The 27,247-nt window shown below is 37.0% G+C and overlaps 1 protein-coding gene across 5 annotated transcripts in view; it reads left to right on the forward strand.

Annotated features, from left to right (window-relative positions):
• The first annotated feature begins 1,418 nt into the window (after positions 1-1,418).
• LOC128226856 (uncharacterized) overlaps positions 1,419-27,247 on the forward strand; it is a 38,818-nt gene continuing 12,989 nt past the window's right edge. For 2 of the 5 annotated variants that reach the window (XM_052936938.1, XM_052936940.1), the window contains exons 1-2: positions 10,920-11,019; positions 23,355-23,578. In XM_052936938.1, coding sequence (XP_052792898.1) covers positions 10,937-11,019; positions 23,355-23,578 — 307 coding nt within the window. In that variant the 5' untranslated portion in view covers positions 10,920-10,936. Of the gene's footprint in view, positions 1,674-10,919; positions 11,020-15,051; positions 15,137-16,800; positions 16,897-23,354; positions 23,579-27,247 lie in introns of those variants that run through there. The other 3 variants (XM_052936942.1, XM_052936939.1, XM_052936941.1) reach the window with 3 other exon arrangements.

Genomic DNA, 27,247 nt, shown 5'->3' on the forward strand with positions numbered 1-27,247 from the left:
CTATTGTAATGTTTATTTAATTTGTGTTTTTGCTGTCTGGTGGCGATAGGCCTCTTGTTTTGTGAGTGACTGTTGGGCTTTGGTACATCGGTCTGTAATATAATAATTACACCGGAGACCTAAAAGCTTAACTGTTTGAGGGGGGGGGGGGGGATTCTGTAGTATTATTGACGAAGACAAAGGAGGGTGCAAAAAGAGACATATTTCATGTTTAATGTATTATGCTCAAATGTAGTAGAACTTTTAACAGGTGGTCAAACGTTTTAGCTCAAATGTAGTAGAACTTTTAACAGGTGGTCAAACGTTTTAGCTCCTTGTAGTGTGTTGTAAAGTGGACATTGCAATATCAGGGTCGTGTCATTCAGAGGCGTTGGAATAGTGCGACGGGACTTGAGTCTGGAAGACAACTTCAGAGAGTTAGCATCATTGGGGAGAAAACGTGACGATTTTTGACGTTTTGGACAAAGCGTTAGATGGCAGAGGTCCTTGAGCTCTTTAATTGATAATACTTCGTTCTCCAATAGGTATGTGGTTATGTCACAGTAAACGCATTGATGTCGGTTGAGGTATTGTTCAGTTAGATGTGAACTCTCGTGAGGTAAAGCCTATATAGTTGCTTTGACTGGGAGTAGTTCTTGGGTGAACATGATACCGGGTAAGAGGTTGTAGTATGAACGAGTTCTTTTATCTGTATAAGTACACTGAAGATACACACGTACATGCTCGGTTGATTGAAACATTGTCAGAAAAACATGGTTGATGCTCAAAACAATAAGCGGTTTAGCGCTTATAGTGTCCTTTTAAATCATTCAGGTTTGAATATTGTGCAATATTTGTAAATCATTGCTCAGTATCCAATTCATTAGACATGACACCAAATAATTCAAAATGGTGTTTACAATTTGAAAGTAAGTGAACGAGAACAACTTATCAAAGGCCAAAACGCTTAAAGAAATCATACATGTACAAAAAATAAGAGTTGGACAACTCGTTTCCGTGGTCCTAGCAACGCCTTAATGTTATCGTTTTCCTATTTTGCGCCATTGAATAATGTTTTTGTTAATCTCTACCTGTATATATGCACACGTCTTGCCTTTCCGTTCGTATCGTTGTTAAGCAAGTCATTTATTTGCATATATATTTTAATTTTCAGTCACTGATTTTGCTAGTGTTATATTTGCATTACCGCACCTATACAAACATTTCTTTTGTATCACCTTTTGACAAGTTTTGTGTGTTAATGAGGCTGTTTAACTGTGCGAGTCTTCAAATTTATTTAACCTTTAAATCCAAAGTATCACTGATAAATTGTATGGCTTTGTAATAGAGACACTACAATTAATCATAGATCAATAATTGTTCAATGCTATTTAAGTTTCAAATTGTATGGTCTTTTAAGATAAGTTTAAACATTTAGTGTGAAAAATTAAATGGACGTTTTTGTTACCAATTTAAAACGCCCATTTTTCTTGAATAATATGCCAACATACCAGTTTGTGTTTAATACGGTGTAATGGACGGTAGAATATAACTTCTCCTGGTGATTTACATGTCGCGCAGTTAAGTTCTTTCAATATTTACGATCCATTTTAGAAGCAATCACCTTTTATGGCATTCTATCAAGAGGTTTTCAAACAGATTACAGATGGATAAACTGTCTTAATGATAGAAAGGTGAGTGGAAATATTTGCATTTAACTGTAAGGTAATACGGAGCATGTTTATATTGATGCGGTGAAGTGTATAATATTGTTGTATATCTTATATTAGTTCCATTTCTAACTCATGTTTAAGATTGATAGTAAATATAATTGCAAGCATAAATGGTTTGGTGCGACCTTTTTCTGTGGTCAACCTTATGTAAAATATTTACTCACAAGGCCAGTCTCTGTTTCTTTCTACCGCTTCACTTGATTAAAATCAATGACGACTGATTGCCGATTTACTAAAATAAAATCGATTAGAAAACTGCCTTCTCATGAGAAATATAAAGTTGATCACTCATTTCCATTTATATAAAAAGACAAGTTCCATGTGTAACATGGGCTACGACATAAGTTATACACAACGCATTTACCAATCTTAACTGCTATACATGTATAAGAAAACAGTTGCATTAAACATTTAAACAAATGGTCAGTAGAAACAATCATTTGTAGTGTAAGATTCATATAAGGGTTTAATTATGATAACATCTCATTTGGGTACCAATGAAAATAATATATATATATATATATATATATATATATATATATATATATATATATATATATATATATATATATATATATATATATATATGTGTGTGTGTGTGTGTTTTGAGTCGGAATTTTGAACGTACCTATTATTATCACACAGTATACAGACATGCTGAATGGAATCTGTAATGCACAAAACATCTTGGGAAGTCATAATTATTTAAAGGAATGAACGTCTCGTCCAACTAGCAGCGGGTTTGGCTTGAACTTATATATAAATCGGTTGATTCACATTCCATAACCAATTTGTCCATAAAAACTGATAAGAAAACAAAGTTTGATCATATTACTTATACAAACTTTACCTACGCCACAAACTATTGCATTTATATCAATGATTTGTGCATTGCCTTTGTATTCAGAAAATTGCCGACGTAGCGTAGACTTGTATTTCGTACATTAAGACAATTTGAAGAACGGTGGTTCTCAACTTCTGGTAATGTTACGTAATATATAAAGTTGACTTAACATTTTTTTTTATTTGATTTTAGAAACAACAACAAATTCATTATAAAGCATTATCACTGTCTGTTACACGTTCCTGTGGAATGAACATAAAACGTATATTCTGTTGCGAACAGTATGCTCCTGAAGTTTCCTTCCATTCAAAGTGTTGCTCTTACAAAAAACGTGCACGTAGCTTTTAGAATATATCACGTTCGGTAGTAAATTAGAGACTGTATGACCTATGTCATGGACATGTTTGGTTAAATGTGTGCTAAAATGGGTGCTATTTGGTTAAATGTGTGCTAGGATCACCTATGTCATGGAAGTGTTTGGTTAAATGTGTGCTAGGATCACCTATGTCATGGACATGTTTGGTTAAATGTGTGCTAGGATCACCTATGTCATGGAAGTGTTTGGTTAAACGTGTGCTAGGATCACCTATGTCATGGACATGTTTGATTAAATGTGTGCTAGGATCACCTTTGTCATGGACATGTTTGGTTAAATGTGTGCTAGGATCACCTATGTCATGGACATGTTTGGCTAAATGTGTGCTAGGAACACCTATGTCATGGAAGTGTTTGGCTAAAAGTGTGCTAGGATCACCTATATGTCATCGACATGATTGGTCAAATGTGTGCTAGGATCACCTATGTCATGGAAGAGTGTGGTTAAATGTGTGCTAGGATCACCTATGTCATGGAAGTGTTTGGTTAAATGTGTGCTAGGATCACCTATGTCATGGAAGTGTTTGGTTAAATGTGTGCTAGGATCACCTATGTCATGGACATGTTTGGTTAAATGTGTGCTAGGATCACCTATGTCATGGAAGTGTTTGGTTAAATGTGTGCTAGGATCACCTATGTCATGGACATGTTTGATTAAATGTGTGCTAGGATCACCTTTGTCATGGACATGTTTGGTTAAATGTGTGCTAGGATCACCTATGTCATGGACATGTTTGGCTAAATGTGTGCTAGGAACACCTATGTCATGGAAGTGTTTGGCTAAAAGTGTGCTAGGATCACCTATATGTCATAGACATGATTGGTCAAATGTGTGCTAGGATCACCTATGTCATGGAAGAGTTTGGTTAAATGTGTGCTAGGATCACCTATGTCATGGAAGAGTTTGGTTAAATGTGTGCTAGGATCACCTTTGTCATGGAATAGTTTTGTAAAAAGTGTGCTAGCACTTTAAGTGGATAGTTTGTCAACGAAGGAACACATAAGTCAACGCAAAAGTACACACTATCTTTTGTAAGTGACCCCTAATTGTTTTGTTATTCCTTATGTAAATATCCACCCTACCTCATGAAATGACGTACGTCATTAAGACATCCTCCAATATTCAACATATCAAATACCGTTTGTCTACATAAGCTTTACTGCTTGACAAAGTTCCTATAATCGGCTAACCGTACAGAGTCACAAACTATTCATGATGATCAGGACTTAATAATTTGGATTATCCGTAGTTTGCACAAGATCATGTTCTGCCGGGTTTGAGGCTCTAAAATATTCGGTACAGATATTGAATGAAGCCTTAAGTATATTGAATATGCACTATTGTATGCGGCTAGTGTTGATTCTTATCTGTACGTTATATAAATGTTTTATTATCTATCATAACATGGCATTGTGTAAATAACCTTTTCAAATTTGGACCCGTTTTTCGCAATCATATTTTATAACATGGCCGTATTTCAGCTGAAAATCAAAGAGTGTAAAAGTAGAGAATTTTGTATTTTTGTTATAACCGATTTGTAACAAATCATATCGCATATCTTTAATGACTGTCATTTAGATATTGAGCAGATTTTGATATTATTATCATTAAAGTACCAATGATCGCGCTATTTACTGTCAAGGTTTTGAATTTGATACCAACGAGTGATAGAATCATAGGACACCTGTAGACCTCTTAATAGTATTTCACTGCGTTAAAAAAACGAAGGCCGATAAACTCCCAGTGTTTCGCTGTAACATTCACATGAGGGTTCAGTCCCATTGTTAACAGAGTGTATGAAAAAAAAATCAACAACACACACATTAACTTGTATATAAACTTATTTTATATTTCCTTCTTAAATTAAACGCTTTAATCATCAAGCTTTTGCAAATACATTACACACTTTGGTTACAATCTTTATTACAGAATCAAACGAGTCGATCTATCAAGATTTTTTTCTGTATCAAATTTCATATACATTAATTTGTTCATTTTTTCTTATTTATTTTTTTCACATAGGGTACAAATGTATCAAACGTATTTTTTTTGTTATCGGATACCATTCATCTGAGGTAATTCATTATGCCGGTATATGGAAATTGCCCAAGTCCTTTGCGACGGATCGACACTTTCCTTTACCGTTCTTTTTCATATGAACACGTTTTTTTATGCACAACATTCGCTTTACGTGGTGAAATTAAAGTATCCGGCCCAAAAATACGCCAGTTCACTGATAGCTGCATTAAGGTATCCGACACACAAATACGCCAGTTCTCTGATAGCTGCATTAAGGTATCCGACACACAAATACGCCAGTTCTCTGATAGCTGCATTAAGGTATCCGACACACAAATACGCTAGTTCTCTGATAGCTGCATTAAGGTATCCGACACACAAATACGCCAGTTCTCTGATAGCTGCATTAAGGTATCCGACACACAAATACGCCAGTTCTCTGATAGCTCCATTAAGGTATCCGACATACAAATACGCTAGTTCTCTGATAGCTGCATTAAGGTATCCGACACACAAATACGCCAGTTCTCTGATAGCTGCATTAAGGTATCCGACACACAAATACGCCAGTTCTCTGATAGCTGCATTAAGGTATCCGACACACAAATACGCCAGTTCTCTGATAGCTGCATTAAGGTATCCGACACACAAATACTCCAGTTCTCTGATAGCTGCATTAAGGTATCCGACATACAAATACGCCAGTTCTCTGATAGCTGCATTAAGGTATCCGACACACAAATACGCTAGTCCTCTGATAGCTGCATTAAGGTATCCGACCCACAAATACGCTAGTTCTCTGATAGCTCCATTAAGGTATCCGACATACAAATACGCTAGTTCCCTGATAGCTCCATTAAGGTATCCGACATACAAATACTCCAGTTCTCTGATAGCTGCATTAAGGTATCCGACCCACAAATACGCTAGTTCTCTGATAGCTGCATTAAGGTATCCGACCCACAAATACGCTAGTTCTCTGATAGCTCCATTAAGGTATCCGACATACAAATACGCTAGTTCTCTGATAGCTGCATTAAGGTATCCGACACACAAATACGCCAGTTCTCTGATAGCTCCATTAAAGTATTCGACCCACAAATACGCCAGTTATCTGATAGCTGCATTAAGGTATCCGACACACAAATACGCCAGTTCTCTGATAGCTGCATTAAGGTATCCGACACACAAATACGCTAGTTCTCTGATAGCTCCATTAAGGTATCCGACACACAAATACTCCAGTTCTCTGATAGCTGCATTAAGGTATCCGGCCCAAAAATACGCCAGTTCTCTGATAGCTGCGGTACTAATATCCGACACACAAATACGCCAGTTCTCTGATAGCTGCATTAAGGTATCCGACCCACAAATACGCTAGTTCTCTGATAGCTGCATTAAGGTATCCGACCCAAAAATACGCCAGTTCTCTGATAGCTGCATTAAGGTATCCGACCCAAAAATACGCCAGTTCTCTGATAGCTGCATTAAGGTATCCGACCCAAAAATACGCCAGTTCTCTGATAGCTGCATTAAGGTATCCGACCCACAAATACGCTAGTTCTCTGATAGCTGCATTAAGGTATCCGACCCACAAATACGCTAGTTCTCTGATAGCTGCATTAAGGTATCCGACACACAAATACGCTAGTTCTCTGATAGCTGCATTAAGGTATCCGACCCACAAATACGACAGTTCTCTGATAGCTGCATTAAGGTATCCGACCCACAAATACGCCAGTTCTCTGATAGCTGCATTAAGGTATCCGACCCACAAATACGCTAGTTCTCTGATAGCTGCATTAAGGTATCCGACCCACAAATACGCTAGTTCTCTGATAGCTGCATTAAGGTATCCGACACACAAATACGCTAGTTCTCTGATAGCTGCATTAAGGTATCCGACACACAAATACGCTAGTTATCTGATAGCTGCATTAAGGTATCCGACCCACAAATACGACAGTTCTCTGATAGCTCCATTAAGGCATCACACCCATAGATACGCCAGTTCTCTGAAAGCTCCATTAAAGTAACCGGCCAATACGCCAGTTCTCTGATGGCTCCATTAAGGTATCCGACCCACAAATACGCCAGTTCTCTGATAGCTGCATTAAGGTATCCGGCCAATACGCCAGTTCCCTGATGGCTCCATTAAGGTATCCGACCCACAAATACGCTAGTTCTCTGATAGCTGCATTAAGGTATCCGACCCACAAATACGCCAGTTCTCTGATAGCGCCATTAAGGTATTCGGCCAATACGCCAGTTCTCTGATGGCCCCATTAAGGCATCAGGCCCACAAATACGCTAGTTCTCTGATGGCTGCATTAAGGTATCCGGTCAACAAATACACCCGTTCGCTGATAGAACCATTAAGGCATCAGACCCACAAATACACCAGTTTTTGATGGCTCCATCAAGGTATTCGGCCAATATGCTAATTCTTTACTGGCTTCATTAAGGTATCCGGCCAATACGCCAGTTCTCTGATAGCTCCATTAAGGTATCCGGCCGACAAATACGCCAGTTCTCTGATGGCTCCAATAAGGTATCCGGCCGACAAATACGCCAGTTCTCTGATGGCTCCATCAAGGTATTCGGCCAATATGCTAATTCTTTAATGGCTTCATTAAGGTATCCGGCCAATACGCCAGTTCTCTGATAGCTCCATTAAGGCATAAGACCCACACATACGCAAGTTCTCTGATGGCTCCAATAAGGTATCCGGCCGACAAATACGCAAGTTCTCTGATAGCTCCATTAAGGTATTTGGCCAATACGCCAGTTTTCTGATAGCTCCATTAAGGTATCCGGCCGACAAATACGCCAGTTCTCTGATGGCTCCAATAAGGTATCCGGCCGACAAATACGCCAGTTCTCTGATAGCTCCATTAAGGTATCCGGCCAATACGCCAGTTTACTGATGGCTCCATTAAGGCACCAGACCTACAAAAACGCCAGTTCTCCGATAGCTCCATTAAGGTATCCAGCCAATACGCCAGTTCTCTGATAGCTTCTTTAAGGTATCCGGCCAATACGCCAGTTCTCTGAAAGCTCCACTAAGGCATCATACCAACAATAAAGCCAGTTCACTGATAGCTCCATTAAGGTATCCGGCTAATACGCCAGTTCTCTGATAGCTCCATTAAGGTATCCGGCTAATAAGCCAGTTCTCTGATAGCTCCATTAAGGTATCTGGCCAATACGCCAATTCTCTGAAAGCTCAATTAAGGTATCCGGCCCGCAAATACGTCAGTTCTCTGAAAGCTGCATTTAGGTATCCTGCTAATACGCCACAACTCTGATAGCTGCATTAAGGTATCCGGCCCGCAAAAACGTCAGTTCTCTGATAGCTCCATTAAAGTATCCGGCTAATGCGCCAGTTCTCTGATAGCTTCATAATAAGGTATCCGGCTAATACGTCAGTTCTCTGAAAGCTGCATTAAGGTATCCGGCTAATACGCCAGTTCTCTGATAGCTCCATTAAGGTATCCGGCTAATAAGCCAGTTCTCTGATAGCTCCATTAAGGTATCCGGCTAATACGCCAGTTCACTAATAGCTCCATTAAGGTATCCGGCTAATACGCCAGTTCACTGATAGCTCCATTAAGGTATCCGGCTAATACGCCAGTTCTCTGATAGCTCCATTAAGGTATCCGGCTAATACGCCAGTTCACTGATAGCTCCATTAAGGTATCCGGCTAATACGCCAGTTCACTGATAGCTGCATTAAGGTATCCGGCTAATACGCCAGTTCACTGATAGCTCCATTAAGGTATCCGGCTAATACGCCAGTTCTCTGATAGCTCCATTAAGGTATCCGGCTAATACGCCAGTTCGCTGATAGCTCCATTAAGGTATCCGGCTAATACGCCAGTTCGCTGATAGCTGCATAAAGGTATCCGGCTAATACGCCAGTTCGCTGATTGCTCCATTAAGGTATCCGGCTAATACGCCAGTTCTCTGATAGCTCCATTAAGGTATCCGACTAATACGCCAGTTCACTGATAGCTCCATTAAGGTATCCGGCTAATACGCCAGTTCACTGATAGCTCCATTAAGGTATCCGGCTAAAACGCCAGTTCACTGATAGCTGCATTAAGGTATCCGGCTAATACGTCAGTTCTCTGAAAGCTGCATTAAGGTATCCGGCTAATACGCCAGTTCTCTGATAGCTCCATTAAGGTATCCGGCTAATAAGCCAGTTCTCTGATAGCTCCATTAAGGTATCCGGCTAATACGCCAGTTCACTGATAGCTGCATTAAGGTATCCGGCTAATACGCCAGTTCACTGATAGCTGCATTAAGGTATCCGGCTAATACGCCAGTTCTCTGATAGCTCCATTAAGGTATCCGGCTAATAAGCCAGTTCACTGATAGCTCCATTAAGGTATCCGGCTAATACGCCTGTTCTCTGATAGCTCCATTAAGGTATCCGGCTAATACGCCAGTTCACTGATAGCTCCATTAAGGTATCCGGCTAATACGCCAGTTCTCTGATAGCTCCATTAAGGTATCCGGCTAATACGCCAGTTCACTGATAGCTCCATTAAGGTATCCGGCTAATACGCCAGTTCTCTGATAGCTCCATTAAGGTATCCGGCTAATACGCCAGTTCACTGATAGCTGCATTAAGGTATCCGACCAATACGCCAGTTTTCTGATGACTCAATTAAGGTATCAGACCCACAAATACACCATTTATCTTATAGCTCCAATAAATTATCCGACCCACAAATACACCAGTTCTCTGATAGCTCCATTAAGGTATCTTACCAACAAATATGCAAGTTCTCTGATAGCTTCATTGAGGCACCAGGTCCACCCATACAACAGTTCTCTGGTAGCTCCATTAAGTCATCAGATCCACAAATATGCCAGTTTTCTGATAGCTCCATTAAGGCACCAGGCCCACAAATACGCCAGTTTTCTGATAGCTCCAGCTCATTGTACATGCAAAACGACCCTTTTAACTGATACCCAAATAATAGGAGGTCACCAGGCTCCCAAACTCCACATACCTGTGGTTTGACTACCTTAAACTACATGTATTGTCAAACGAAAATGTGATTTTATTAAGATTGCTCTATTGTTCCAGTCAACAAACTCCTTGTAACCCTCGTTTGACAATACATGTAGTTTAAGGTAGTCAAACCACATTGTAATTTTACATATCAATAATGCAACACAGAACATGGAATATAATAAATGAATTCAAATAAGATTCAAGTCAAATAGTATTAGCAAAATAGTTCAGACATAAAAATATCGTACTTAATGATTATAAATACATCGAATCCAAATACAGTCGAACCTCGTTGTGTCGACGTCGGATAAGTCGACTTTCCGGTTATGTCGACTTTTTTTTCCGGTCCCGAATTTATTTCTTCTTATTCTATATAAAATAAATCTGTTTGTGTCGATTTTTTTATCTCGACTAGTTCGCTATGTCGACCTCGTTTTTCAGTCCCAGTGGTCGAATTTCACACATTTCCTATGTTCTTTGTGTCGAACAAGAAACAATCATTTTCCTATTGAAGTAGGTAGTTGGAGGGATATAAATATAAATGACAGAAATTGCCACCTTTGTGATTCAAATCGTATTGGTGATGAATTTCATTATTTGTTAGAGTGTAGTTATTTCACTAACGAAAGGCGACGTTTCATTGATAACTGTAATTTTAGAACTCCGAATAAATTGTCATTTAAACGTGTTATGAAATTAAACCCAGAATGTATTATGTTTTCAAAGTTGTGTAAATTTATGAAATGTATCATTAAAAAAGTCAATTATAGAATATAATGTACTCCTCTTTATACCATGATGTTAATTATTATTATGATTGAAGTTCATTTTACAAAGCGTCTTTATGTGTAACTGTATAATATGTTCATTGCAATTCTCATTTTGTCATGCAAGTATGACATGAGTTTACTGAATAAACTTGAACTGTAGATCGAGACGTAGGTGTGAAAATATTCATGACGGTTTGCGGCATGTCGCAAAATACCTTGCGTGTCAATATAACAAACTGTTATAATTGGGGGATACATAAATGTAATTGGTAAGTGCGAATAATTAAAATTGTTTATGTATTTAATTAAAGAGACATTTATTTCTCAAGCTCTTTGGTTTTGTATAAAACATGTCCACTGCTCTGGTCGACCAATTCAGAGAAGGACCCGGTATAAAATCTTACAATGTACAAATGTATGCAATTGTGGTTTTATATGTGTTTTGTGTGATCCATAAACGTAAAAGAAATAAATTTGACACAAATAATTCTTCTTTTGTTTCACATTATTTTTCAATAATAAGTTTGCTGTTTTCACGACGAAAATATTTAACAAGACCGTTCAATTGTGGATGTAAACATCGTACAATCCAACTCAAACGTGTTGGGATTACGGATATTTTTTTTGTAATTCGGATGAGTCGACTTTTCGTTATCTCGACTTTTTTCACTAGGTCCCGAAAAAGTCGGCATTCGAGGTTCGACTGTATATAGAACATTATAAGCATACGAGAAAGTTTAAAGTATAACTGTTGACTAGAAGATTTGCTTATTAAAACTATGAATACAAGATTATTCAAACGATGTTCAATATGTTTTATAATAGACCTTCACGCTGTTATGTGTTACATATTTCATTCGTCTCTGCGAGTGGTCAACGTTTGGGTCGTGCTTGGTTTGGAATGTCCAAGTTTTCTAATGTTCAGAACTTTTGAATATCACGATTTCAATCTGTTTCAAGCACACACTTATGTTTCTTGTTTGACAGTAGAACTTACCGACACTGTTTTATAGACCCCCATAACAGGTTAACATTGAAGATTTGCGTTCGTCTTCTCATATCAGTGTTTGTGCGATATTTGAGATCGCAGACAATCTTGTCTATTATAATAGATCCAAAGTACATAGCATTCACAGCAAGGACTTTGTGTCCGGCTCTAAATCTTCATTCTTAAGTTCATATTTTGTTTAGACTTTTATCCATTTATAAAACGTCTTGATTATTGACCTTACAACCCGCATACTTTTGCCAACTTGTTTCAAACAACGAACATACTGTTTGAAGATACGAAGTCTTATCGCGTATTTCAAACAGACAACATAAGCTCGTTCCACTTGGCACTAACATATATTTACCTGTATTCTTTATCTACCTGTACTGCACTTTCAATGTAAAACGCCAGGCAAGACAATAAACAGGCATGCACGTACAAATTTAACATTTGATATGACGCTGCTGGGGATTGGACACTCGACCTCCCACATGCGAATCGGACGCTCTAGCACTAGAATGTCTGTGTGATTAGGCACATTTTATGTTTGGTAGCCTGTAAACATAACTTTGAGAAGTTTCAAAGGTCGGAAAGTATTGAGGCCATACCAATCGGAAAGGACTGAAATGTAGAGGTTATTGAGGTTGTTGTACAGAATTGCTTGTCTATTATGCCTTGAACTCTGTATATCAAAGTGTTTTAGGCCTTGCTCACTGTGTATTAACATGTGTAAGGTATTAAGGTATTGATCACGGTGTTTCAAAGTTTGGTAGGCCTTGAACACTGTTAAAGTTTGTAAGGCATTGCACACTGTGCATCAAAGTGTATTATATAGGCCTTTAACAATGTTAAAGTTTGTTTGACCTTGAACTCTGTGTATCAAATTTCGTTAGGGCTTGATAACTGATTATCATAGTTTGTTTACGCCTTGCTCGCTGTGCATCAACGTTTGTAAGGCATTGATCACTGCATATAAACGTTTTTAACGTTCAACTGTTAATGTTGGTTAGGCCTTGAACACTGCGTATCGATGTTTGTTAGGCCTTGCACACTGTGTATCGATGTTTGTTAGTTTTGAACACTGTGTATCGACGTTTGTTAGGCCTTGAACACTGTGTATCAACGTTTGTTAGGCATTGAACACTGTGTATCAACGTTTGTTAGGTCTTGAACACTGTGTATCAACGTTTGTTAGGTCTTGAACACGGTGTATCAACGTTTGTTAGGCTTTGAACACTGTGTATCAACGTTTGTTAGGCCTCGAACACTGTGTATCAACGTTTGTTAGGCCTCGAACACTCTGTATCAACGTTTGTTAGGCCTCGAACACTGTGTATCAACGTTTGTTAGGCCTCGAAAACTCTGTATCAACGTTTGTTAGGCCTCGAACACTGTGTATCAACGTTTTTTAGGTCTCGAACACTGTGTATCAACGTTTGTTAGGTCTCGAACACTGTGTATCAACGTTTGTTAGGTCTCGAACACTGTGTATCAACGTTTGTTAGGCCTCGAACACTGTGTATCAACGTTTGTTAGGTCTTGAACACTGTAAATGTTGGTTTAGGCCTTGAACACTGTCAATGTTTGACAGGCCTTTAAAATGTTGAATCATTCTATGATTTTATGTGGTTAAATCGGGTGAGATTGAGAGTGGGTTTTGACTGGAGTATTGATGTGATATTGCATTTTACAGGGATCTCTTTCTCTCTCGCTACTGTAGTTTTCTTTTTATGATTACATCTTATATTCGAAATGAATATTCAATACTCTCTTGTTTGTTTTTCCTCCAAAAAACAAGAGACAGAAAATAATAAAAACTAAATCATAAGTTTCTGCTTAAAAAGCCGTAGACAGGGGGGGGGGGGGGGGATACAGTATTTAATTCAAAAAAATATTTTCGATATATCGGGCACCAGAAATGTAACTTGTCAACATCGGTATATATAACACTGACAGGGTACCGCTGATGATTTCACAAAGGCATGGTAGGGTTCCTTTAAATGCATATCAACCTATGATCCAACACTCCAGGAAATGTTTGCTTTCGCTTTGTTTGTTGAAGATCAGGCTCTCCTAACCACTCAGTTAACAAGCTCTTAGCTGTTGGTTTGCTTGTGTGGATATCGACGTTTAGTACCTATGATATAACTTTTAGATCAATTAAATTAAAATTATATTGTCCTTTCAAGTGCTATTTAAACATGTTTCGTCACCAAATAAGAGCCTGCAAATGTACGCGCACCTACTTGGAAGTCTGGCACGAGGTACTGCCGCTGCTGTACGCGAAGGGAGACTTGAGTAATGGTGAACAAAAATTGAACGTAAACTTTACTTTCAGTTGTGTGATAAATAAACTAGGCTTAGTTGTGATGCATAATTAGATAACATGACATTCTCACTTATGAAGACATCATTGAATGTTAATTTCACTCCCAAAGCAGTGATTTACCAAATAGGCTTATTTTTTATATAGTTAGATAACATAACATAGCCGATTGTTTATGCGCAAACGATAAATCGCAAGTTGAAAATCCTAGGGTTTTCATTTGATTTTTGAACATTAAGAGTGGACTCTTTTTTCTGTTAAGATAAGAGCTTTAAGTGTGCTTACAATGCATCGATTTCATAATGGCATTTAAATGTTTGTTTTGTGAAAAGACAACAGATGCACTATCGATAGGGCAAAACAGCTGAATAGTTTAGTAGTTTAGGACAAATACAATTTTGATGTGCTTTAGATCTTGTTTATTCCTCTATGGATCTTTTAGAATAAACAGTTAGGGATAAAGTGGTCACATTCACTGATCTTGGAATTAACACTGATTCAGAAAAGTACGTTGTCGACTTGGAAAAGTATTCAAGCAATGTTTGGAACACTCTGATGTCAACATGGGGGTAATATCTGGAGCATTGGACCGATGTAATGGGAACTATGTTGGCAACTTCTGAACGCCATATTACACCGAACAATGTGGCGGAGGATTTGCATTAATTTCACTGATTCAGATTTTATTTTCCTATCGGCATTTACATGTTTTCAATAGAGACTGAAAAAGAAAGTCGACACCTGTAATTTATTTTTAACGAAACCCAAACAAAAATATTCCGCTATTGTATTGATATGTTTTGTACATCTTGACTTTTGTTCAGATATGAGTAAATATATTTGAACTATGACGCCGATCCAAATAAATCAAAAACAGCGATTCAAAACTGGAAATGAACAAAAACTTGTTCTTATATACATACGATTGTAGGGTTTGCACGGATTGTTAAACATATCTTCTTCTCCAAAAGAATCATATCATGTTGTGCAATGTAAGTGAATGGTAAGAAAATACTCCGACCATGAAAGTGAAAGAGCAACACGCTGGACACTTGCGTCTTCCACCAATGTGAGTAACTCGGTGTGTTCCTAATTCCATAAATCGTTTAAAAGACAACATTTTCTTTCTCGATAATTTTGTGGTCTAGGAATTCGCAAAAATTATCTGTGTGTCATCATCTATTGTAAATATTTATGGTGATTTCTAAAATATTAATTTATATATTTTCCGCGAAAAATTGTAAAACGATCAAATTGTCTTTACAGTTGCCAAAGCTACTTGTGTTACTAGATTTACTTAAAATGCTAATTAATGGTTTTCTCGAACTTATTAATGTTACAAATAATGCTAGCGGTTATCTTGAATTTGTCAATGTTACAAGCAATGCTTATGGTGTTCTTGAAGTTGACAATGTTACAAGCAATGCTTATGGTGTTCTTGAAGTTGTCAATGTTACAAGCAATGCCAATGGTGTTCTTGAAGTTGTCAATGTTACAAGCAATGCTAATGGTGTTCTTGAAGTTGTCAATGTTACAAGCACTGCCAATGGTGTTCTTGAAGTTGTCAATGTTAAAAGCAATGCTAATGGTGTTCATAAAGTTGTCAATATTATCATTAATGCTAGCGGTAATCTTGAGGTTGTCAATGTTGCAAGTAATGCTACCGCTTATCTTAAAGATGTACATGTTACAAGTAATGCTAGCGGTTAGCTTGAAATTGTCAATGTTACAAGAAATGCTAATGGCTTTCTTGAAGTTTTCAATGTTATAAGCAAGGCTAGCAGTTATCTTGAAGTTGCCAATGTTACAAGTAATGCTAGCAGTTATCTTTAAATTGTCAATGTTACAAGTAATGCTACCGGTTATCTTAAAGATGTACATGTCACAAGTAATGCTAGCTTTTATCTTGGAGTTGCCAATGTTATGAGTAATGCTAGCATTTATCTTGAAGTTGTCAATGCTACTAGTAATGCTAGCTTTTATTTTCAAGTTGTCAATGTTACTAGTAATGCTAGCTATTATCTTCAAGTTGTCAATGCTACTAGTAATGCTAGCTATTATCTTCAAGTTGTCAATGTTACTAGTAATGCTAGCTTTTATCTTCAAGTTGTCAATGTTACTAGTAATGCTAGCTATTATCTTCAAGTTGTCAATGTTACTAGTAATGCTAGCTATTATCTTCAAGTTGTCAATGTTACTAGTAATGCTAGCTATTATCTTCAAGTTGTCAATGTAACAAGTAATGCCAATGGTTATAGTTCCCTTAATTTTCGATGTTTATGAATAGTCTCAAATGACAGAATTGTTTTTCTAAAAGTGGTCCAACAATATATATTATTTTGATATCATTTATAACACTTGTGAGACTTTATATATAACTATATAGTTTGTGTATATTTAATTTATTAAAAAAATAGATGGTGCCTTTGAAAACCAGATATGTATATACAACTGGATTGTTAAAGTGGTTATATCCACTTAACTCTATATCGAGCTTAATAACATTAATCTACTAGTTCAGATGATTTCAGGTTATTTGCCCGGTTGATTTTCTCTTCATACCCGAATAAGCTAAATCGCTTTGATTGTTTTCTCAATTGCTTTAACGCGCTATTTGACCTTACATATTAGTACTATTGAATATGAAATTAATTGCTTTCAAATAAGAAAAAAGTCTACAGAGAACACAAAAAGACAAACATAAGAGTGCATTCTACAGAACATGAAGGCGCCTTCTTTATAAATTCTAAAGGATTTAGAGATGGAATGAAAACTCTGATTATTAAAAACAATGCCTGAACAGATAGGATATGAAAGTTTACCACCTATGTAAGTACCACAGTTATAATATTCTGGAAGTTCTTGACTGTGTGTTTGTATGAAGTTGGTGATTTTGTTGATTTTGTTTGTGTCTTGGCCCACTATGTAAAAATGTTTGGCTGTTTTCTGTATGGGCATCTCTCCCAGTTCTTAAATAATAATTGCATGATAAGCACCGCATCTACTTTTTACATTAATTGGGTATATGGTGAATTGTATTGTGTCAGGTTCAATAATTAATAACAATAAAAAGTACAGTTAATTGCGTGAAAAAAGTCTCTGTTTGTACAAAGATTTACTCGGAACCGTCACAATGCAATACGCTATTGTCTTAATTAAACACAAATTTACTTTCGTTGGAGATATGTTTTATAATGATAAAACTCCCAATAACAAATATAGACTGCTAAATTAAACATAATTTTACTTTTTGTAAGTATGCTTTATAAAAGTTTATCTTTACAGTCGCCAATTACGAATATGGGTTGCTTTATTAAACACTGTTTTACTTCTGGTACATGCTGGAAATATCCTTTAATTATGTTATCATCAAAGCATTCAATAAGGAGCATAGACTGCTTAAACTAGGAAAATTATACTCGACTGCTTAATTAATAGTCGCTTTCTTTTTTTGAAATATCATTATTTTTCAATGAGTCATTCATTAAAGATTAAAACCCTTCACGTAGAGTAGTCCAAGAGAAACGAGATTAAAACCCACTTCGTAGTGTAGTCCAAGAGTAACGAGATTAAAACCCACTTCGTAGAGTAGTCCAAGAGTAACGAGATTAAAACCCATTTCGTTGTGTAGTCCAAGAGTAACGAGATTAAACCCATTACAAAGTGTAGTCCAAGAGTAACGAGATTAAAACCCATTGCGTAGTGTAGTCCAAGAGTAACGAGATTAAAACCAATAACATAGTGTAGTCCAAGAGTAAAGAAATTAAAACCCATGACGTAGTGTAGTCCAAGAGTAACGAGATTAAAACCAATTACATAGTGTAGTCCAAGAGTAAAGAGATTAAAACCCATAACGTAGTGTAGTCCAAGAGTAACGAGATTAAAACCAATTACTTAGTGTAGTCCAAGAGTAACGAGAATAAAAACCCACTTCGTAGAGTAGTCCAAGAGTAACGAGATTAAAACCCATTACGTAGTGTAGTGCAAGAGTAACGAGATTAAAACCAATTACTTAGTGTAGTGCAAGAGTAACGAGAATAAAAACCCACTTCGTAGTGTAGTCCAAGAGTAACGAGATTAAAACCCATTACGTAGCGTAGTGCAAGAGTAAAGAGATTAAAACCCATTACGTAGTGTAGTGCAAGAGTAACGAGAATAAAAACCCACTTCGTAGTGTAGTCCAAGAGTAACGAGATTAAAACCCATGACGTAGTGTAGTCCAAGAGTAACGAGATTAAAACCAATTACATAGTGTAGTCCAAGAGTAAAGAGATTAAAACCCATTACGTAGTGTAGTGCAAGAGTAACGAGAATAAAAACCCACTTCGTAGTGTAGTCCAAGAGTAACGAGATTAAAACCCATCACGTAGTGTAGTCCAAGAGTAACGAGATTAAAACCAATTACATAGTGTAGTCCAAGAGTAAAGAGATTAAAACCCATAACGTAGTGTAGTCCAAGAGTAACGAGATTAAAACCAATTACATAGTGTAGTCCAAGAGTAAAGAGATTAAAACCCATAACGTAGTGTAGTCCAAGAGTAACGAGATTAAAACCCATTACGTAGTGTAGTGCAAGAGTAACGAGAATAAAAACCCACTTCGTAGTGTAGTCCAAGAGTAACGAGATTAAAACCCATTACGTAGAGTAGTCCAAATGTAACGAGATTAAAACCAATACATAGTGTAGTCCAAATTTTACGAGATTAAAACCCATTACGTAGTGTAGTCCAAGAGTAATGAGGTTAAAACCCATCACGTAGAGTAGTCCAAGGGCCCACATGTCTACATTATGACAACGTGTTACCAACATCTGCTTGAATATACAGATTAAGAACAATTATTTTGTTTGATACTCCTAATTCAGAAAGAGGCACGTTGATCAATCTGGTATTTTGTCAGATAGCCAATGGCCATTATGATTATAGTAGTTGTGTGGTGGTATATGCATCAGCTTCTCACCAAGGGACTGTGGGCCCGATCCCCACTGATGGAACATTATTGCTCTCTCATTAAGCACACTGAACTGGATTTTGCCCAGGAGAGTGATACATGCCAATTAAGTATAAACCCAATAATACTTTAACCAGGGCGAATCCTAATCCCATAAGAACCGACTATATATAATCCGGCAAGGTCTCCTTTTGCACATATATTTACGTTTCTTCTCCAATCATGATCTGTAATAAAGTATATCTGATAGGTGATGTAATCTGCGATTTAAACCAGTGCAAAACAGTGTGAAGTAATAAATTCTCGAAATTTTACCCAAAATAGTTAATATAGTTAATATAGTTGCTTAGTTAGTTTAATAGATACGACCTCTTGCAATGCTTGATTGCTCAACAGAGATCGAAACAGTTAAACAATAGGATATGCATTGGGCTAAACACCTGTTGTATTCCATATGTGATACAGAACGCTTACCAACTAGTTCGTGCACTCTCCTCTAGTCAGACAATTTGAAAATGTATTAAGTAGATGATATAACCTAAATTAATGTTTGTTTTCCCTTAGTAATGATTTTGTACAAAGCATTGAGCGAGCCTCTCCCAGCCCTTCTTAATCATTTTAAATCCTATCGAATTAATACATGGGTTGTAGGTCCTTTATCATGTCAACATATTGAAAATGATCAAGAACGTATAATTGGTAGCGAAACGGACAAGAAAATCGCTTTTGCTATTATATCTTTGATAAGAAAAATGGCTTAAGAGCAAAATATATCAATGACTAAATGTCAATACTGTCAAGTGAGCTTTCCATGATATTAGGACTGAGACAGTTTGATTAAATTGTTGGGCAAAGTTTTTTGGCTGACATAAATAACGTTCTTTTACAATATCTTGAACATATTAAATGTAGCATTTTTTAACCTTTATAGTCTAGTCATTTATTATCTAAATTACTAAAACGTATAAACATGACAGTTCCCACAATAGAATATATTAATTTGTCCCCAATGTAAGTAAAACTTACATGTATATCTATCCCGTAATAGTTGACTATCTAGTATAATTGTGAATACAATTTATGAAGATGCGGAGAGCATTGGTATGATAACATGATAACGGGATAATTATAGAGTCATGTGATTAAATACACTGCTCGTGTATATTGCTATGGTAACGGTCGGGAAGACTTATAATGCGAAAAGTCATTCTACTGGTGACTCGGGTGATACCGTAGCATTTACTTCACACCTTCAACTAGAAACCCTAAGTTTTACCATCAGAGTAATCTTCCACAAATGTTGCACTTAATTGTGTCTGAGAGTTTAGAATTTTGTTTATGACTTGTGACTGAAATGACGATGGAGCATTAGAAAGTCCGAATGCCATTCAGTCAAAAATTATTGCTGGGTGTTTTACTTGTTCCGGTTTTTCTTAGTTGTGTTGATCAACAACCAATGCAAGTGCATAGTAAATACTCTTATATATGTTATCTTATTACTTAAGCATATGGAGCATTAACAGAAAAAATATTTTTTGTTAATAGCTTTACCAAATTAATCCGTGTTAGTCTCGGATTTGAATTTCATTTAAGACCTTTTAACTTGTTTTAAGGCATTTGACAAGGTTAAAACGTTTCGTGGCGAATCCTTGGTCTAGTGGTGACACCCTTGATTGTCAATACTAATCGTCTTCCGGGAGGGACGATACATAGGGACCCCGTGTGGCAGTGCTATACACTGGTGCACGTTAAAAAACCAGGGTTACATTCTGTCTGTGGTCTACGCTCAAAACAACTAAAATGACTAACAATCTTATCGGAGAACTCGCCGAATGGGCCTTGCCCGAGTGCAAGTATAAATAAGCTTACACACACCTTAAAACCTTCATATTTTTATTAATGTTTCTAAAACATTCAGAGATGTTTAGTGCTATAAATCAAGCACAAAGAAAGGATCGAGTGGATCATTTGGCCATAAAATAACATGCCCTTTACCCCTAACCTTCCAGAGTTCTTTATTCTTTATGCATCCCTCACAACATGTTGTTTTCAAAACTCACTGGAATGTTAAGCTCTTCTGTTATACAGTTCATACCGAACAAGAGTTCATTCCTTACTGGGATATTGCTTGTGTAAGAAGTTTGGTTCGGGAAATATTTGTACCGCTGTCTAAAGAGGAAATCGTACAGGTTACACACCACCATTGTCATTTCCCATATATTCAGTGTGAAGTGATCATTTTTAGAAAACATTTAAAGGCATTTCGAGCGATTACAGACTATGACAACCAAATGTATTCTTATACCCCAAGCTATAGATAACATTTTTAGCAAATAAAAAGGGGTGTCAAGTTATTCCAATGCAAAATCACACCACTTGAAAAATAAATCTAAAAATTGCAAAGTCCGCCATGACAGTTCTTCCAAAATGACCTTTCAACTTTACGGCATCAGTAAATGCTTCGATCTCTACTCTAAATAATAAATCCAGCAACGTATAAATGTTTCAGGTTTTTTGGATTTTTTGCTTTACAATGTACTGAGCATGTGGAAATATGTATATATCTCATTAAGATTTTTTTACACAACGGAAATACATATATGACTAAATGGTAACGTCATACCTGCATGTCAAACTCTGCGATGATATTGCTAATAATAAAACGCGTTTCAAACGATGTTCTATACGCATTCCATATGGTTTAATCGTGCATGGGCCCGTTTTCACCTGCATACGAAGTGAGAACGGATTAACGAATTTTAACGTTACCAATATATGTAACGATCGATTGCACCCCTTTGACAAGATATCTGTCGTAAAAAGGTTTGCAACTCAGCCGTAGATAAAGTGATGCACACCGTATGAAATCGTGTTACATTCGAATCAAAAACGCACTTTGATTTAGCTTTAATTCGTACTTAATTGTGACAAGGAATGAACCACGATTTTTACGATGGACCACGAATGGGTAGAGGATTCCTGTAAGGTTTAGCAGATACTCGGACCGCTTTACAGTTTGGAAATATAGCGGCGTCATCGCGTCTATGCCACGACAGTGTTCAACAGTTCAATACGCATACAGTTGCCTCTGCGTATGTGCCCGCGATTTGATACACGTACATGCGTGCAAGGCATAAGCTTGCGACCTTTGTGCAATCTATTACACCAATTATAGGAGTATGGAAAAATGCCGACACAACACGATCACAACACCTATTCTTCTCTGAATGTATGCTAAAGCACTACGTTACTACGGAGGCAGTTGTTAACGTTTGTAACTTGGTGAATGTTGCTGTTACGGTAATGTCCGCGTATCGCGATGCCACATGAACCCAAAAGCACAGTCAATCGCTAGAAACTTTTATTTTATTGTACGCCCATTGTGGTAGATCTTCATCTAATCTTACACAACAGTCAGTGCACCGTGAACAAGCATTTACAATAGCCTGTTAAAGTTCATGAGTACTCCTAATGCTGTTTTGGTGTTTCATAACTAAGTATGGTTTAATATACACTTCTTTTTTTCGTAGAAGAAGCGTAAATGCAGGTAAAATAGGGGCTATGGCATCTTATTCAACACGATTGACAAAATAATCATGAACTATACGTATAGGGACCATTGTGATGGAAGAGAGCTAGATGCCGTCAAGCTTTCTTCTAGTTCTTTCTTTTTAAGTGAAATCTTTATAATTTTTGTACCATAGTTTGGACATTTTTGTCTTTTGGAAATAGAAATCGCTTGGAAATTAATACAAATAGCACTCCCCTCTTCAGTTTGAGGGGGTTCCTATCCATGTTTGGCCTTTTGTTTATGAAATATAATTGGCTATTAGATAGCTCGTTTATTTATTTGTACGAAACTTTCGCGCACTCATCTTATCTTGTGCAAATACATTTTAAGTGTATAACGCAATTTACCATTAGATGTTAGGTAATCTTAATCCCATAGCGATGGCATGTTATCCATTTCCTTATATGCCTTCTTATTACGCTGATAACTCTTGAACAGTTCAAACAACAAGGAACCGTTTTTAAAACTGTTCAAATATAATAAAGACATGTTTCAATTTAATCATATGTTATTGCATGACGATACAGTAACACAATCTATAATGAAGAAAAACAATGAGAAACAGACGCAGTGCAATGTAACATTGTTTACGTCCATGCACAGGGGTACACAGGTGTAACAAACATTAGTCAACCTTGTCATCACGCCGTATAGCACGTTTACAAGGCTACAAAGCACATTTGAGTTATAATTTCTCTTTACAACAACTAAATTATTTAAACAGTGTATACAAATGTATCTGTCACAGTAACCTTAATATCTCTAGCGCGGAGGAGATGACGGGGCAGGCACGGCTGGACGTGGTCCACATCCGGGAAGACGCCACCGGCCACCTGCTGTGCTGGGGCAGCGGTGAGTTCGGCCAGCACGGCCATGGTTACCGGAAAGAGGTCATATTCTTCGACGGCGCCGTTGAGAAGTTTTGCGGGGCCCCAGAAGGCTGCGTTAAACATATGGCATGCGGAGCCAGCCACACAGCAATCGTCACGCGTGAGTAGACTGGGTTCATTTCTGTATGCATAAAGCAAGGTGAGGAATCGTTGTTAATTAAATATTCTCCTGCACATTTGGGTTATGTCCCTTACTCTAAAGCAAAACAGAACAACAACACAAATAGTGACGACATGGCAACCGAACGTTTAGTTCCAGACTTAATATATAAATTAATTTTAATTAATATTGGTTGGAAACATTACTTATATTTCTTCATCTTCAAACAGTTTTCCCCCCGAAACGTGTATGTCTATTTCCTTATTTCGGTGGCTATTTTTTCATTAAAAATTTCCCCTTTCGCCGACCCAACGTCAAAAATATTACAATTTCTATCGACAAAACGACAAGATAAAACACGCCAAATGTCGTCCGACCGATATCCGTTCTTATCTTCGATGTAGGATTTTCTTCTTGTCAAAATGAAAAAAACAAGCCATAATGCTATGTTTTTTCATATTTGTATTCATGTTTACCCCATTTATCTTATTTGTTGTATTTTGTTTATGTTAATGTTTTATTTTACACAGTTCGTACAAGATACAACATGTAATCATGTTTATATAATGTCGGCTATATGAAACAATAAGATTTGCTCGTAGAGATATTTTCCGACGTTACAATATGTAAGGTTTCTGCCGAGCGTGATTCTATAAGCTGCCAGCTTTCGTCACAATCGAGCTAAATAGAACTGAATATAAACTAACAATATATAAGAATCATTTTGATGCAAGACATTAAAGATGCGGCTAAATAGGTTAAAGTGTGGATTATATATTTTCTACCATACTTCGTATATGACAATAAATAGAACAATCAATGTTTCTTACTGATATATGCCTAAAAGGATAAAAAAAATGGCGTATTTATTTATAAATTATAGGTGTTTGTTTTTCAGAAAGGCACATCAAAGTGTGTGCGAACGTAACGCCATTTCAGAAGATCTCATTGAAAATGCGCCCAAACCCTTACTTGGTTCAGCAAACATTTGAATATCACATTTTTTTTTCATTCTGAAAAAATATGTGAATAATATAAGTGTAAACATATGTGAAATCTCTTCAAAATGTATTCACTATTTTCACCATTAATGTTCTTGTTGAAGGATGACCTTAAGATTTTAAATATCTAACTTGAAACTTCATATATTGTTACCAGAGTGTTAAATATAAAATAAATGACTATCAAGATAATCTTCCAGCACATTGAGCATTTAAAAGAGAGACCTATTCATGGGCGGAACAGCCTTCTTAACTCGGCGTTCTCTTTTGTTCCTCGTCCGAGTATGTTCAACATTATTCTACTTATTCTAGTCAAATGTAAAGTTGTTGATTGTTGATTGTACTCTTGTGAAAAGATATCGATAAGTTAAGGTAAATCATTACACACTTTTATACACTTTTTAGGGCTTTGTACTGAATCTCTTGTAGTTTCTCCGTGTTGGTCCTACAAATATTCCAAACAATTGAGCAGTTGTTAAAAATAGTCAATCTGTTCATCAATATAATGGTATTCAGCAGACTTTTGCATTAACAGCAACCAACATCAGCGCGAGCTGACTTCCTCATAATGTCGAGCGTAGGAGTGAAAACTAAACCTTTTGTTTTTTGCCTAAAATGATTTTTTATATTTACTGAAGGCCGGAAACCTTTCGACGTTTTACGACATCATGTCACATGGCGTGGCCGATAGTTCTCCTACCGCTCTCGGCATTTTCTAAATTAACACAACATTTCTCCATCTAACTGAATGACAAATTAACACAGAAATGACTCAACTTTTAATTAGCACCAAACTTTTTTGTGGAACTTGAGAAATTTGCGGAAATGGAATGAATCGGGCTACTATAATTTTGCGCTCGAAACTAAATTACGCTTTCCGCATTTGTGTGTTATTTGGCACTTCGTTGGTCATAAATTTTCATTATTCCAAATAATTATGTTTTGAGACGAAAATGTTACACCACAGAACAATAGGTCTTGTGGGCAGGGTACGGATTCCCGGAGGAAGGTCTGTAATTGTTTTAGAGGTTAGACAATACTGGATCGCACTGTTTCGTAACAAAACGGACCACTGTCATGCGATTATTCCCGACGACGCGAGGCTTGTCGCACGTTAGGTAAGAATGGTTGGTGTGAGGCAGTCGATGTTTGGTCGATTAAGGTTTAAACCTTACACTTGTGGTTCATTATGGAAACATAAGTCATCATCATTCGCTTCATGGTAAATGTAACAAATATGCTCACATATTTGTCCGACTATGATGATTTTAAATTGAATATTGCTTGACTAAACTATATTCAATGTCATAAAGAGGCGGAGTGGAAATTTATCCTCTCATTGTTTATGCACGTTCTTCCCCAGTTCATTAAGTAGAGCGGTTTATATTCAAACCCCGTCATTTGCGTCAATGATAACGTCCTAAATCCCATTTGCATTTTGTCGTCTCCGACATTATACATACAATTAACAGGGCAAAGAAAGGAAACAAATCAGGTCTTATTAATATTCGGGCCTGCAATCTTGTTCATTTCTGTCATAACCCCATCTTGCCTCATCCTCTCCGCCATTAAATTAGGGATGCAGATCAAGTTGCGAGAATGCCAGAGTCTGACAGAGTAATTGCCCTTTGACACAGTGGCGCTGTCTCCAGTCTCCTAATGCCAAGTCAATATCGCGGCCTTCTCTGCATAATAATACTGAAACTTATCGACGAAGACATGTCCACCGACAAAATAAGATAACAATATGCAGTGCGTAATTCTTAATTTGTTTGCATTTAGTTCAATAAAACAAAACGACAACAAAATATTGTGGTTCGGTGTGTGTGACTCATTTTTTTAAATTTATACAATTTAACTAGTTTAACACGTTTTATATACATATAAACATTTATGTTAACATTTCTTAGCCGAAGTCAGTGACGACCTCACGACGGCAGTGGTTTGCCGTATCTTAAAGATTTACTCCGGACGAGACCATTGTTTCACTGTAATCACCGCTCAGGGAGGGGAAGGCCACTAAATATGCACAGAGACCATCACCATAAAACGTCATCTTTCCCTCGGTTAATCACGTTTTCATCGAATCTGTCAATTCCGAGATGAAATATGCGGTTTATTATAGCGTCAATATTCGCAATATTCAGATCGGGTGTGGAAAGATTGGTCATCCATTACGTTCCATGTTTTTTCTCGGTGTTAATGCAAATAAACGGGATCTCCGGGAAAGATTGGAGGTCCTGTCTGGGATCAAGTTGCGGTCGGGGAGAATGAATTGGGAGAGCAGGGGTGAGCGATGTGGGTCGTGGGTGGAGTGCTTTACTGGCACGGAATATAATGTGCAGCTCCATGTACGAGAATAACACAATACCATATAGACTTCTTTATGTTAGACATTATATCAAAAGGTCAGGTCACCACGATAAACCTTAAACATATTTAATGTATTTTTTCTTGCCATTTCTGTAGTTTTTTTTATATTAAATGCATTATTTAAGTTATATCATGGAAACCAGCACAAAGTGCGCATTCCGTCTATCCGTGTATTTTAATGATTTTATATCGAACGTTCTGAACAGTGCGTCATTTTAGTGAACGTTTTCTGTAGAAAAATGAAGATGGCGAGTAACTTCTTGAATTTACTCCAATGAAAACTGAAACTATCATA

This window comes from Mya arenaria, chromosome 3 (assembly GCF_026914265.1).
Source record: "Mya arenaria isolate MELC-2E11 chromosome 3, ASM2691426v1".
NCBI lineage: Eukaryota > Metazoa > Mollusca > Bivalvia > Myida > Myidae > Mya > Mya arenaria.